Here is a 16,910-nt window from a genome sequence, read left to right as displayed (position 1 = left end):
GAAGTAATATGTAAAAAAAAAGTAAAAATATTGAAGTACTTACTTAATTGATTATTTGTATTATTTATAAGAAAGTTTATTGTATTTTTAAATGTTGAATTTTGTGTTTGTGAAAGACTTTCTTCAGCGCTGGTGGATACAGCGAGTCAGCCATATTATTACAATGCGTAGTTTCTGACGTTGTTGAAGTGCGCATGCTCCCGGAGTGAACTTGATGTTTGATTGACAGCTGACAAGAAAGCGTTGCGTATCCAAGTTACAGTGGTAAACAAGAGAGCGTTCGGAAAGTTTTTAGAACACTGGCCGAGGAATATTCAAGTTGGGAGGAACTTGATTTTTTTGTGTGCGGCAGTTAAAAGGAAATTTTATATTGTATTCCGAAAAAGGAATAGTGGAAATAATATGTTTCAAGAAAGAATAAGTACAGAAGAAAAAGGAAATCTTGAAACTAAGTTTTTATAAACTGGCCGAGGAATATTCAAGTTGGGAGGAACTTGATTTTTTTGTGTGCGGCAGTCAAAAGGAAATTTCATATTGTATTCCGAAAAAGGAATAGTGGAAATAATATGTTTCAAGAAGGAATAAGTACAGAAGAAAAAGGGAAATCTTGAAACTAAGTTTTTAGAACACTGGCCGAGGAATATTCAAGTTGGGAGGAACTTGATTTTTTGTGTGCGGCAATTAAAAGGAAATTTCATATTGTATTCCGAAAAAGGAATGGTGGAAATAATATGTTTCAAGAAAGAATAAGTACAGAAGAAAAAGGAAATCTTGAAACTAAGTTTTTATAAACTGGCCGAGGAATATTCAAGTTGGGAGGAACTTGATTTTTTTGTGTGCGGCAGTTAAAAGGAAATTTCATATTGTATTCCGAAAAAGGAATGGTGGAAATAATATGTTTCAAGAAAGAATAAGTACAGAAGAAAAAGGAAATCTTGAAACTAAGTTTTTATAAACTGGCCGAGGAATATTCAAGTTGGGAGGAACTTGATTTTTTTGTGTGAGGCAGTAAAAAGGAATTTTAAAGGGATCCTAAAAAATGAAGTACAGAACCTTGTAACTTCTGGAAAGAGCCTTAACAGGAAGAGAATAAGACTATGAACATTTTTTTTGATTGTAAAAAAAAGGTGTTTTGTCTTAAGAGTAAGTTTATATTTTTTTAATAAGGCCTTGGATCCATATAATCTGTAGTTGTAGTTATGTATTTTTACTAGAAGTGTATATATATTGTTTTAAGTTTTATTAAATGTGTTTATTTTGTACTTGGTATTGAGTCAATGATTAGTTGGATTCTGAAGGAGTGAGTTAAAGTCATTGCACCAATTGGAGTGAACTCTTTGTGCAAATATAATAACATATAGGGACACTCGGAGTCAAAAATAAAAATAATTGTTAGTAAATGAAATATTATTTATAATACACATTATAAATAACAATGGCGCAGCCTATATAGGATAAATTCATTAAATATTAACAATGGCGCAGTCGCCTACAGGATAAATAAATTCATTAAATATTAACAATGGCGCAGCCGACAGGATAAATAAATTCATTAAATATTAACAATGGCGCAGTCGACGACAGGATAATTGGTTATGACTAAACTATTTTAGAATCCAAAAGGCAAATCTTGACTCAAATCAAAAAAAAAAAAAATGACTACAGAAAATAGTAATATTAGTAGTAAAGTTCCTTCAGTTAATGATGAAGAATTTTTTAGGTTAATAAATCCAACCTTAGTAATACCTTCTTTCTCAGGTGATAGTAGTGAAAGCATAGAAACATTTTTTAGGTATGCAGAAAAAATTAAAGATTTAGGAAATTGGTCAGATTTTCACTTGTTAATTTTACTTCGTAATAAATTGTTGGGAAAAGCCAAAACATTTTTAAATACATCTCCTTTACTAAGAGATACTGACAATTATGCAACCTTTAAAAGTTTGCTAATATCAGAATTTTCAAATGTAAGAGAATTAGGGCCAAACATTTGGAAGATTCAACAGTGTATCCAAGGTAATAAGGAATCTGTTTCTGAATATTATCATAGATTGTGGACCATTGCTCATGGATTTAATATTTCATCTGAAGAGAAATCCTCTTTAGAATGGTTGCTCTTTAATCAATTTAGGCTTGGCCTCAAGGATAATTTAAAAGAAACAGCGTATAAGAAAAAAGTTAGAAACCTTGAACAATGTTTTGAGCTTGTTAAAGAAAAGGAAGAAAGATTAAGAGATATTTTTCATTCCTCAAGCAATAAGCAAGTAAATTCTTTTCAGCATAATCAAACTCATTCTTCTAGCATTGTGGGTACAGATAAAATGAGAGAAGAAAAGCTTCAAAAGGGTAAAGCTGAAAATAAAAAGAAAAAGTCTAAGGAAACTTCTGTGAATTTTACTAAAGATATTCCAGAATCTGATTCCATGGTAAAATTACATGATTTGGAAAAATATGAGGAACTGAAAACATTTCTGAGTGAAGAAATAGAAAGACAACAGAGACCCATAATACAAGGACAGGAACTTCTGTTTAAGATGATGTCGGATTTAACAATATCAAAAAATCTTACAGATAATAAATCTTTTTCTTGTAAATTTGATAGCATTAACAGGAATAAAGCATCTCATAGGAGATACATTCCAAAATGTTTTAGATGCAATAAACAGGGTCATTTTGCTAAAGATTGTTATGTTAGAGATAGATCTTGTTTTCAAAATAAGAAATCAGAGAATAAAAGTAAATCTGGAATTAGTTATTATTCCAATATTATACTGGCAAGGATAGAAATGTCAAACTATTCACTAAACATGGGTAAAGCCAAAGACAGCTATAACCATAAAAGAAAGTTTGATGTAGCATTAGCTCCTTATGCTAATGAAAGTAATCCTTTAACAGTATTACAAGGATTTATTGAAGATGTACCTTGTGATATCTTACTTGACACAGGTGCACACATTTCACTCATTTCTTATAGCTTATTTAACAAAATTAAATCTCTAATTCCAAATGATATTTCAGTTTTAAGCAATCCAATTAAGTTAAAAGGAATATTTGAATCTGAAATTTCAGCTTATAAGCAAATCAATGTCTTTATTTCAATTCCTTGCTTTCCATTGAAGGTTTCTCATTCATTAATTGTTCTTCCAGAATCTTCAAATCCAAATGTACAAATAATATTTGGAATTGATTTTCTGAAACGTCATGGGTTTGTGTGTAATTTTGTTGATAATACAGTATCATTGTGTGGAATAGAATGCTGTTTGGATAGGAAATCAGGTGACAGTGGAAAATTAGAGCAGTCTCCTGAAGTTTTTCTAGATACTAGTGATAGTGATCAAGTATTTAATATTGAAACTCTAAAAAATAAGGATCCTAGTATACAAATTTGGGAAAAGGATAAGATTATCCAAGCTCAGAAGGATGATCCCATACTAAAAACTATTTATGAAGCAGTATTGAAAGAGGAAACTCAACTAGATACATTTTTGAATCTGGATAACTTGTATTTAGATAAAGATGGGTTACTCTTATCTAGACAAATGGAAGATGGAAAGTTGAAGGTGAAAATATTGGCACCAACTGAAATGATTCCTTGGATTATGTATACTTTCCATGATTCTGACTTAGCAGGACACCAAGGGTTTTCTAGAACTTTGGAAAGAATAAAGGATCGTTACATCTGGAAAGGTATGAAGAGTGATATACTCACGTATGTCAAGTCATGCCATAAGTGCCAAATAAGATCCCCTTTTAGAGGAAAAGCTCCTTTACAACCATTTCCAATTCCAACTAGACCATTTCAAGCTGTTGCTATTGATGTAGTAGGTCCTCTACCAATTACTAAAAAAGGAAATAGGTATATTCTAGTAATCATAGATATGCTAACTAGATTTCCTAAAGCAGTATCAATGAAAGACCAATCTGCAAAAACTATTGCAAGAAAGTTTTTGAATATGATAGTTTGTAGATATGGAACTCCTCAGACCTTACTTTCAGATCAAGGAGTAAATTTCACATCTGAACTATTATTACAGTTATGTAAATTGCTTAATGTTAAGAAGATTTTTACAACACCTTATCATCCGCAATGTAATGGTATGTGTGAAAGACTAAATAGAAACATAAAGCAAATACTTTCAAAGTTGGCAAACACCAAAATGAATGATTGGGATACACATATCTCTCAAACATTATTTGCATGTAGGTCTGCTTTTCATTCTGCTATCAAGGAAAAACCATCTTTTGCATTATATGGTTTTGACCCAGTTTTTCCTAATGAACTTGTTTCAGTTATTCCAAATACAGGATACAGTGATATAAATGAATATTTAGAATTAGTAATAGATAAGTTTTCCACTACTCATAGACTAGTAGGTGAGATAAGTAAATTAAGTGCTCAGAAAACTAGACAGTATATAAATCGTTTTAAAAAATATAAATCTTTTGTACCAGGTGATTTGGTATTGTTAGATGATAAATCTAGTATTAAAAGAGTTGGGAAATTAGGAAAGAAAGCCTTAGGTCCATTTAGAATTTTAGACAATTTTTCTCCTGTGAATTTTAGAATTCAAGATGTCAATAATCCTAGTAAAATTTTAAATGTACACTCTGATAGATTAAAAAGGTACTTTTTGGGAAATAAAAATTTAGTTACTTTAGGTGATAATATGAATAAAATATTGAAGGATGAATGTAGTTTTTCTAATACTAATTGTGAATCTTATTCAAAGTTAAATGATAGGAAAGGGAATAGATCTAATATTCATAATTCAAATATGCAGCGAAAGAAAAAATTAAATTTTGGTAAAATGAACCAAAATACAAGAAATTTTAGAAATCCTAAGACACATGTTTCAGATGATGTACAATGTAGGAATAATGATAATCAAATTGATTCTAATATTGATGAAAGTATAGCGGAATTTCATAGGTTGATAAATATAGGATTAAATAAGAAAAGGGAAGTTAAAGATACCTCAAATTTAGTTAGTAAGGATAAGGAATCCCAGAAACTTTTAGAATCTCAAAAACCTGTAGAAACTGATTCTGATAGTGATGATTCTATAGATTTAGGACATCATTCAAGTAGTTTAAATGAAGTGTTTGAAAGGTATAAAAATGAAATTTTTAAGTATACTAATTTGGAAGAAGAAAGTTCAGAATTATCTCTAGTGTCAGATGATTCTGAAACTAGTGATTCAGAAGATATACATAATGATTAGATAATTAGATTAGAACTTAAAATATAACGATTTAGAAATAAATATTAAAAGTTTGTTTAGATGTAGGTTAAATATAAAAAATTTTTTTTTAAAAAAAAAAAAAATTTTTCACAGAAAAATGAAACTGATGTAAAAATAATCATATTAAAAATTCTGAATATTTTTACGTATTAATTTTGCTTGTTAGTTTTTGTTTTCATACACGCAGTGTCTGCACTTGTGATGTGCTCGTTATGAAAATATTATGTTAGAAGTAATATGTAAAAAAAAAGTAAAAATATTGAAGTACTTACTTAATTGATTATTTGTATTATTTATAAGAAAGTTTATTGTATTTTTAAATGTTGAATTTTGTGTTTGTGAAAGACTTTCTTCAGCGCTGGTGGATACAGCGAGTCAGCCATATTATTACAATGCGTAGTTTCTGACGTTGTTGAAGTGCGCATGCTCCCGGAGTGAACTTGATGTTTGATTGACAGCTGACAAGAAAGCGTTGCGTATCCAAGTTACAGTGGTAAACAAGAGAGCGTTCGGAAAGTTTTTAGAACACTGGCCGAGGAATATTCAAGTTGGGAGGAACTTGATTTTTTTGTGTGCGGCAGTTAAAAGGAAATTTTATATTGTATTCCGAAAAAGGAATAGTGGAAATAATATGTTTCAAGAAAGAATAAGTACAGAAGAAAAAGGAAATCTTGAAACTAAGTTTTTATAAACTGGCCGAGGAATATTCAAGTTGGGAGGAACTTGATTTTTTTGTGTGCGGCAGTCAAAAGGAAATTTCATATTGTATTCCGAAAAAGGAATAGTGGAAATAATATGTTTCAAGAAGGAATAAGTACAGAAGAAAAAGGGAAATCTTGAAACTAAGTTTTTAGAACACTGGCCGAGGAATATTCAAGTTGGGAGGAACTTGATTTTTTGTGTGCGGCAATTAAAAGGAAATTTCATATTGTATTCCGAAAAAGGAATGGTGGAAATAATATGTTTCAAGAAGGAATAAGTAAAGAAAAGGGAAATCTTGAAATTAAGTTTTTATAAACTGGCCAAGATATATTCAAGTAGGAAGGAACTTGATTTTGTTTTGTGTGAGGCAGTAAAAAGGAATTTTAAAGGGATCCTAAAAAATGAAGTACAGAACCTTGTAACTTCTGGAAAGAGCCTTAACAGGAAGAGAATAAGACTATGAACATTTTTTTTGATTGTAAAAAAAAGGTGTTTTGTCTTAAGAGTAAGTTTATATTTTTTTAATAAGGCCTTGGATCCATATAATCTGTAGTTGTAGTTATGTATTTTTACTAGAAGTGTATATATATTGTTTTAAGTTTTATTAAATGTGTTTATTTTGTACTTGGTATTGAGTCAATGATTAGTTGGATTCTGAAGGAGTGAGTTAAAGTCATTGCACCAATTGGAGTGAACTCTTTGTGCAAATATAATAACATATAGGGACACTCGGAGTCAAAAATAAAAATAATTGTTAGTAAATGAAATATTATTTATAATACACATTATAAATAACAATGGCGCAGCCTATATAGGATAAATTCATTAAATATTAACAATGGCGCAGTCGCCTACAGGATAAATAAATTCATTAAATATTAACAAATGGACTAAATACCTATTCCTGAGCTGAAAGAATTTTTTATCAGGGCTTCTGATCTTAAGGTGAATAAGCTAGTCTCCATACAGAGGTTTAAAGTTTTGTTCTACAGGAAGCTTGGGTTTTTCATCCTACAGAACACACAACTCGGCTAGAAATACTCTCACAAGTAATTAAAAACAACTCAACCCAATCCTTTTCCTTCTGTGCACTGCTTTCCAATCTGTGGTGCATGGACCATTTGAAATCTGTGAGAAATTTAAATGCAATCCTACAAGTGCAGTTCATCTGAATATAATAAGAAATGAACATGATTCAAAAATCCTTATCAGTTGTTCTTTTTTCAAGTTTTACTATTTTTTTTTACTCTGAATTATTATTTTATTATTTTCTCAGAATGGTGAAGTTTCTTTTTTAGCAAACTACAACATTCACATCTACCAAACCCAGAAACATATCCATATGTATATCTTATCAGTATTCTTTGCTTAATCATCTCCTTGTCAACTGTAATTATCACTTCCATGAGGATACTCAGGTGAGGCATACACATACCACTCCTTTACCATCAGAAACTGGAGTAAACAGCTGTGGAACACAATTCGAAAATCTTTATAAATGATTTTTTAAAAATCCGAATTAATATATATTTTATTAGTGTATTCTTAATTTGGAGAGGGCCTTCTTAGTAAGCATATATGGGTCATTATATGGGATGGTGATTGTGCAATATATAGCCTCTCCCAGCCAAATCAAGTTGACCCCACTTTTCCGTGGTATGGGCTGTTTCCAAACAGAGCTCTGATGAGGCAAGCATTGCTGCCTTAAAAGCATATCTTCTTAGCTGGAGGAAATGCCAGCTAGACCTCTAAGTAGTAAATGTCTTTCAGCATCTGGTGAAATAGCACTGCTCTGCTTTTTGGAGGTGTGAAGTGTCTACTGCCATGTTTCATCTCCAAGATGGAGTGTCCTACCTCTTTCTTCTCACATGCAGTGTGAGTGATGGTCTTGCTAGGCATGCTCATCACACTGTTAGCATTCAACTTAGGAGCCAGTTATCTCCTCCATTTGAGGATACAGCAGTAAAGCAGTTTTCAACAGGCTTGCTTCCAGATAGTACATGGGACTGAACTCAATGGTAACACATCAGTTGGAGGCTTTCCAATCAACTTGTGAATAATCCTGCTGCTATCCAGGAGCCAGAGAAGTCCATTACTTCCATCCTGCTGTTTAATTTTCTGAATCGATTCTACCAAGAAAGACAGCCACAGAAATATTAGTATCACTGCAGATGTAAAAAAATCGCCTATACAAAATTAAAAATACAACAAAAAACATATACAGGGTGTTCGGGATAAATTTGACATATTTATAATTAATTATATTTTTCCGTAAGTTACATGTATTAACACACACTTCTCTTCATTTAAAAGTTTGGACCCTTCTTCATTCATATACAAGATGTCAGAAAGGATGGATAGCTGGAACCCACCTGAATCATGGAAGAGAATAACTTGTATCATGATGATTCGTGCCCGCCATCAAAATAAGGATATTACGACTGCTGCCCAATGCTCCCTGAATACAGTAAAAACAATCAGGCATGAACTAGAGACTTGCAATGGTGACTACGAGGATGTAGCAAGAAGAAAGATCCCTAGCAGACGATCTGATTGCGTTCGTACAGCAGAATTCCTCGCAAATCTGCAGGAACAGGTGTTGAAGAACCCTGGCATTGGAATTCGGGCTTTGTTCGTGGAGTTGCTAACTGTAGTCAAGCCCTGGATAACAAGGGTAGCCAATGGTAGGCCGTATGTATGGCAGCAGGATTCGGCCCCTTGCCACACCTCTGGGAAAAGTCAAAAATGGTTGTCTGAAAATTTCTACGACTTCACCAGTCCAAATGTTTGGCCTCCAAACTCCCCAGACCTTAACTCCATGGATTATTTTGTATGGGGCGCAGTTGAAAAAGACACCAATCGCACTTCCAGTAATACAAAAGCCCAGTTAATGGATAAAATTAAAACAGTTTTTGCGGCCCTTCCCAGGGAGACTGTAGCATCAGCTTGTTCGAGGTTCCGAAGCAGAATTGAAGCTGTGATCGATGCTAATGGTGGTTATTTTGAGTAAATCTTGTTGATAGTATTGTAATTAACTCTGCCTGTAATGTTTTTTTGTCAATTCATTAAATTTAATAGATACAAAGAAGATTTTCTTTTTCCTTACGAAACTGTCAAATTTATCCCGAACACCCTGTAAATAATAAAAATATATCAAATCCCTAAAAATAACATCAAAATTTCTTCCAGTAAAAACATTTTCATATCCATTTCATCAACATCTGGAGCATCAATGCAAACAATGATATATATACCACTTACAGACATCAACACCTGATCTACTATTCCCTACAGAACCCTAAGTGACATCTTCCAGGACTATAGCCCACCCAACTACATTTGTACAACGCATTTTACAAAAAATGGAGGGGCATGTGCTTTCGTTAAATCAGATATCACTTGCCAAAGACTATCCAACCTGGAATCCCTACTTTTCAATCTATTTCTTATCTCATTTCTTATCTTTCATTTGCTGCAACTACTGCTCCCATAATTCTGACCCAACTCTGCTGCCCTTTTTGAGTATATCACTAAAAGTTGATTTCATACAATCTAATTACCCCTAATTGCAAGGCTGTCTTACTAGAAGACTAATGTCTATAAACACAAACTGGCTTCCCTCTCTAGTTTCAGAGATCAAATAGTTCAGCTTCCCAGCTGATAGATCATCAGTCATGATCTATCACAACAGTTAAATTACTAACCAGAATACCATATAATCCTCATCATTCTTCAACTCTGGATTTTTTCTTAACCAGCTCTCCCTCCAAATACACTGAGGATGTCTGCTCTCCTCATCACAACTATGACAATAATCTTATTCAAGTTTCCCATTTTGCAGATCATTCTCCTCTTTTCAGTCAATCTCAGCCTGGTACCCCATGGCACTATAAATGTGCTAACTGGGATGACCTGTGAAATTTTAATACCTCTTTTCTATGATTAGATTACTGTTTTTGTTTTCCTGAAACATCTGCACAGAACTAATAGCCAGAATAATCCTCTCTGAATGAGGGCCTTCATTTCCCACTCAGCTGAGAATTCCCGACCCTTATCCAAGCCCTGGTTTTCTAAAAAAATGTGCCTCTGCCAAATGCTGCATTTTTGACATGGACTGAAGAGGCACATTTTTTTAGAATGGCTTAAATCCAAAAAATCTAGCTTCTCATTCAGCTTGCACTACAGCCAGAAACAGGGGGGGGGGAGTTATCAATTCCAAAGCAGACTTCATAATGCAATATGCTTGCTTCCTGGTCCCTCACTAAGACTATTGGCCACAACTTCTATCATTCCCTATTTCTATCCCTCTCACATTGTGATTGTACCATGTACCTTCACCCATGGATAAGGCAAACCACTTCACATCAGTCTTTACCTCCAACTCATATGAGGCCTTCATTCCCCACTTCACTACAAACCCCTGATATTACAACTGGAAAAAAAAGTGCCTCTACAGTCCATGAGGGTGGTGTGTGGAGGGTGGTTGAACCGTGGAATGCATTGCCTGAGTGGTGAGAGCGAGAACGGTCAATGAGTTTAAGGAGTGGTATGATAGACCTTGTGTTTCTTGGGGGGGGGGGACCTCCCCTCGATGAGTCTTGACAGACTTTATGTTCTTAGGAAGGACCTCCCACGATGAGCCTTTTGACTCCATGGAGGCCTGAATAATAATAATAATAATAATAATACAAAACCCTGGCTTCTTATTCAGCTTACACTACAGTCCACAACAAGTGCAAAGAAGTTACCAACAATTCCAAGGAAGGATAAGAATGAAATGCAATAAGCTTTCCTCCTGCTTCTGGTCCTTCACTAAGACTACTGGGCATAAGTTGTGTCCTTCTTTATAAGTTGGACTTTCTCTATCAGTTCCTCATTCCCAAGAAACCCAGATGACCAGACCTAAGCACAGTAATCCAGATGTGGTCATATTAAAGTTTTATAAAGAGGATTGATAACTCCCTTATCTCTGCTTGTTAGTGTGTTCTACAATAACCAAGTAATCCTATGAGCTACCCTGGCCACTTCAGCAATATGCCCTGTAAACTTCAGCTTTCTATCTCCAAATCCCCCTTCTTCTTCTTATCCCATATATTTGGGTTTGGCCTTCTTACATGATGCAACCTTGTGTGCCCGATCCCAACTGACTTGTTGCAGAGCCTGACATTGGGGTGGGGGGGGGTTTGTCTGTAGAAGTGTGTGTTCACAGGACTTATTTTCCTTTTCTGAGGGACAAAAAACTCAAGTTTCTGGGAGAAAAAATTCTCCATCTCTATGAGACCAGCTAACTCACCTTTAGCTGAAAGAGACCAGATAAAGATTCCTGATATCATGGATGGGAATTGAACCCAGGTCTTTCTAACCGAAGGGCTTTGTCTATGCCGATTAAGCTATGGAAGCTCTTATCTCCAAATCCATGGCTTCATTAATTTTCTGGAGTAAGGTTCCCACAATACGATACATATCTTGTAATATTTGTATTCCACACTGCATAACTTAAATGCAGATACCAAAGAAAACATAAAATTAAACACCGAATTGAAATTAGAAGAATTTCTAAATTACTACACAGAATTGTGGACAGATAAATATTTTAAAAAAGACAACTGGCAAACAATTAATGAAAATGAAAAGGAAATAACTAAAGAAGAATTAGAAATCAGCCTGAAAGAACAAGAAACAGAAAATCACCTGGAGAAGATAAGCTAGGTTCAGAACTATATAAATACACAGGAACAAGATTCAAAGAAAGACTCTTATTATTTTTAAATAAAATTTATTCAACTGGTATCCCCCCAATAGAATCGAAAAAAGCAATTGTGATTCCTATCTTTAAAAAAGGTAATACAGATGATCCTAAAAACTATAGAGGTATCAGTATACTAAATTCCTGTTACAAAATATATCTTAAATAGCAAACTTTTAAGAAATTTTTAAATATCTTAAAAAGGACAATCATATATAGACCCGGCCTTTTGCCTAAAATTAATAATAGAGAAAAGAAGAGAATACAATTTAGAAACACATATTGCATTTATTGACTTTGAAAAAGCATTTGACAAAGTTAAAAGAAACATATTATTTAACATATTAAAAGAAAGATAAATACCAAATAATATCCTAAAAGCTATCACAAGTATATATGAAAATAATCAAATACAAATAAGATTAAATCATGAGCTATCATATACGAGAGAGATTAACCAAGGGGTCTGACAGGGATGTCCCCTCTCAGCAACTCTTTTTAATATCTATTTAAATGAAATAATAATGAAATGGAATAAAAATTTACATCAAGGAATTAAACTTTCTCCTACAGTGAACTTAAACACTCTCCTTTTTGCCGACGACCAAATAGTAATTACAAATTATGAAGATAACTTACAGAAAGCTATTTTAGATCTAAATGAGATATCCAAAGATTATGGTATGATAATATCAACGGAAAAATCAAAAACTATGGCCTTTAGAGGACAAGATCCAGCAAGAACTAAAATAGTAATAGATAACAAGATCTTAGAACAGTGAATTCATTTAACTACCTAGGATGTATGATCACATATGAAAATGAAACAGATATAAATGTAAAAATTGCAAAATATTTAAAAATAACAGGTGTAATTAACTCTATATTTAAACCAAACCTAATTCAAACACAAACCAGACTAAAAGTATACAATACATTAGCCCCATCAGTCTTAATGTATGGAAGTGAAATCTGGACAATAAAACAAAAAACAAACAAAGATTAATAACAGCAGAAATGAAGTTTATGAGAAAAACTGCAAAGTATACCCTATTTGATCACAAAAGAAAGAAAGAAATTATGAAAGAATTAAATCAAGAACCAGTAATAGAAAAAATTAAAAAATATAAACATAAATGGATGGAACATATGTTCAAAGAATGAAAACAGAAAGATTACCAAAACAAGCCTTAAAGTACAAGCCATTAGGAAAAAGAAAACAGGACGTCCTCTTAAACGATGACTTCTAAGGCCAGAACAGGCCATGCTAGGCCTAAATCCTTGATACGCATGATGATGATGATTGCATAACTTTACACTTTTCCACATTAAATTGACATCCATTATGATTTTGTCCATACTGTTAGCCTACTTAAATCATCCTGCAAGCTCTCTACTTGATTAATTATTATCCTAATCAATTTTGCATCATCATCAGTCAAGTGAATATCTGGCTTCAAATTATAGTGTGATACTCCTTGGCCATCACATGATCACTTCCCCCAATCAGAGGCAATGTGGCCACCTTAGTTATAAATAGATTTTCTAATCCAATTACAAGATCCAACACTGTTGTACTCCAATTCCCTCCATCACATTCGGCTTCAAGTAATTATTTCTCAGTAAATGTATAAATTCCATTTCCTTCCTGTTATATGATCTTTCTTTCTTCTAATATATGTATCCAAAGTTAATGTTCCCTATAATAATTACTCGACTTGCACTCATGCACAAATCTGTTGATGTATGTCTTTCCACATCATCCCTGGCACCCTCTGGCTTACAGTAACAACCAATTTTGTTCTGTAGGACTTAATCTTACATCAGATTAACTCAAAAGAACTGTCATCTGCCCTACTGACTCCTGCTCTTGTTGGCTGCAATTCATCTGCTATCATCAGCAATACCTCACTCTCCTGTCCTGTCTATTCTATCTTCTCTGAAAATACTAAATCCATTCATCTATCCCTGTAACTACGTCATCTGCTGTTAGCCAAATCTCACTAATGCCTATAACTGGTGAGATTGCAATAATCAATGGCAAAAACTCTTCCCTCTTATTCCTGATGCTTCTAGCATTAGTATATAGACACAGAACCATCACTTTATGTTCTCAACCACCTTTACATTCTGAATTGACGAGCATTCAATATTGTTGCCTGAGAGACTAGATTCTGCATTTTTTTGATTATTCACACACTCATTTGCTTCATGGGTGCCTTCACACATACATTCATCTGCATCCATCCTAATTTCTTTAGTTTTTCTGTCTTTGTGCTTCCACACTCAGTGAACAAAGCACTCTCTAGAGACCTAACTCTGAGTCTGTTTAAGTGCAGTCTATCAGCATTGCAAAAATCTTTCCATCCACCAGACTCAGGCAATAGATATGCAATCACTGCATTATTTTTTCTGCACAATGTGTGTATTGATCCATTAGCTATCATCTCTCATTCTCAGTTTGCCTCTATCAAAGTGTGACAGTAGACTCACAAACTTCATCTTCTCACTCATCTTTTTTGCTTCTTCCAATAACTCTTTCACATCTTTCCTCATACAATACTTTTCATAGAGTATATGGAGACACTGGTAGAAAAAGAGGCCATCCACAGAAGCTGTATAAGGAGGATGTAGTGAGGATCAGTTTCTTTGTATGAAGAGTGGCTGTTGAGTGCAGTAAATCTGTGAATATGTTTAAGACATGGTTTGATGATCTTTTGCATGAGGTGTAAACTTTTGGTAATGAGTCTTTCTTTTTGACTCCATTGAGGCCTGATGTTAATAATAATACTCTTACTCAAGAGGAGCAAAAAAGTTGCAGAGAACAGCAATTTATACTGATCCTTCACATTAAAAAAAAAAAAAATGCACCTTTCTGCATTTAATGAAATTTTAATTACATTCTCTGTCACTTTGTCTTTTCAATAACATGCAAAGATAAAAGGACAGAGAATGTAATGAAATTTTTCAACACTGTCACTACTTTAAAAAAAAGTTCAGTGTTGAATTAAAAGGTAATGATAATAATAAAGATGAATTCATGACAATATCAGTCATTTTCTTCTATAGAAAAGAAATTATTGTTGTACTGTTTATGATCATGCTGAGAACTAAAAAACCACAGGTATATTATATCCTGCTGTATGGTTTGTTTGTTTTTTGAAAGTAAAACTTTACTGCCTCCATATGAAACTAGGTCATTCACCTTGATGGTGAGTGACTTAGTGAACATTTTATCCATTAAAACATACTTTTAATGATAAAATTTGAGAAATGATATCCATAGTTGTTTTTAAAACTGGAAAAGTACCAAAATCAAAATTCTAATTCTAGATAGCGACACACATTTCCAGACTGATTTTCATTATATATATATATAGGATATACGAGTTTCTGCGTTTTTATGTAAAAATATGCATAGAGTTTTGATATATCTTCCTAATTTCCTTAATTAAATTAAACTTGCCAAGAAAAGATATTAGTTTTTAATCCTTGATCCAAGTGTAAGCAAATAAAGTTTGCATGTGAAGTATCTTCACAACTAGGTTGCTTGTATATAGAGGCTGATGACTTTGCATCAATTGCTTTAGTATCCCATAATGCAAAGCACACTTCCTTTCAGATATGTGCACTGTTATGAATTATGGGTAGTGACCCCTTCCCAGTTGTGAAGGCACTTCACATGCAAACTCTGTTTGATAATGCAAGAATATAATTTTCTGCAACTTTAATTTAATTTCTAATCAAGTGATAAAACTTTCTACTACTGATTTCCTTTTCTTAACTGAAATTGCAGAAAAGCAGAATTTTTTTTTTTTTTTTTCAGAAGTTAAAAGAGAAAGTCAATCTTTCCATAATGTTTTCTTCATCCTTTAATTATCAAATGCATTCCTCAATGAAAAAAAAAAAAAAAAAATCAGACTTAACTGCTGTTACTATTATTATATGCACACCTATAAGTAATAGCTGACTTACTTGATTAACAGTAGTGCCAATACATCCCTGAAGAACCATTTGTAATATTTTTGGATCTGCTGGTTCCTGATGAGTTGCAATTGCTAATTCCATAGTCTTTTTCTTAATGTCTTCAATTGCCACTTCAATTGGAGTTAATACAATCTATGGGAGGAAAAAAAGTTTTTAAAAGAAATTACTATACATCAGTTTAGTACTTCTATGTTTTAATGCAAGACCAAGATGTAGCAAATATGTATACTGTAGTTATATATATTTTAAGAAAGAGGCTAAAAATTTTTGGTGACTGGTTAGTGACAAGGTATTTTATCAGTTATTGAAATGGACACATTATAAAAGGTGTTTAACAATGAATTTGCCAAAGATGCTAAAAATTAGCCATGCAATTTTAACTGATAATCAACATACTACTCTTTGACTAATGCCATTTTGTCAAATACTGATATAGCTCTTGAAAGCAGGAATGAAAGTCAAATTTCATAATTTTATTATGTGCCAACACTATGGAGTCCAAGTACTCATTGCAAGAGGTCATTCTACACTACTCAATCTACTCCTGCAAAGAATATTATTTTTACAACTACCAGATTTAGAGATCTCCTACTGACACACGAAAGTGCAGGTTCATGCACTACAGTCATGAGGGCTTCACATCATAATATTTGCCAATAGAAAGAACCAAGTCTGGATCCTATATAGGTTCTTTTAAACTGAAGGAGAGTAAGCCACTCTCATACAGGGATGATAGGATTTTTCCTCCCAGAAACTCAGGTTTTTCAAATTGTTCAACAGACATAATACACCATCCACATAGTTTTAGCATTTTTTAAAACATTCTATTTTAATTATATATTGGGTTTTATCCTTCGTTTGCTAACACTTGGATAAAGGCAAACCTGAAAGTTTTGTACCTTCAGGTGCAAACCTGAAGTACTTTCAGGTTTGCACCTGAAGTACTTTCAGGACTGAGGCCACTTGTGGTAAAGGTGGTTTAAGTTCTCATCACTTTCCTTAGTATCTCCCATAATGCAAAGCACATCTCCTTGCAGACATGTATAATTTTATGCATTAAGGGAAGGGTCACTACCCAGTCTGGTTTCGACCTTTATTGAGGTCTCATTAGTGGGAGCCAGACCCAGAGGTGCATGAGAACTTATATGGTACATGAGAAGTGATGAGAACTTATGCCGCCTTTACCACGAGTTGCCCCTGTCCTGAAAGTACTTCAGGCGCAAACTTTGTTTGCT

At 33.3% G+C, this 16,910-nt stretch overlaps 1 protein-coding gene across 1 annotated transcript in view; it reads right to left on the bottom strand.

Moving 5' to 3' along the window:
* The window catches only part of Zir (dedicator of cytokinesis), a 667,641-nt gene that overhangs the window by 52,585 nt on the left and 598,146 nt on the right, over positions 1–16,910 (bottom strand). Inside the window, exon 41 of the mRNA XM_090407837.1 lies at positions 15,664–15,807. Within this exon, the coding sequence (XP_090263963.1) occupies positions 15,664–15,807 (144 nt within the window). The remainder of the gene's footprint in view (positions 1–15,663; positions 15,808–16,910) is intronic.

The sequence above is a fragment of the Typopeltis vanoorti genome, chromosome 18 (genome assembly GCF_054136105.1).
Source record: "Typopeltis vanoorti isolate ZY-2024b chromosome 18, IOZ_Tvanoo_1.0, whole genome shotgun sequence".
Classification (NCBI taxonomy): Eukaryota; Metazoa; Arthropoda; class Arachnida; order Uropygi; family Thelyphonidae; genus Typopeltis; species Typopeltis vanoorti.
The sequence above is the reverse complement of the archived record's forward strand: the minus strand, read 5'-3'. Positions and strand labels throughout refer to the sequence as shown.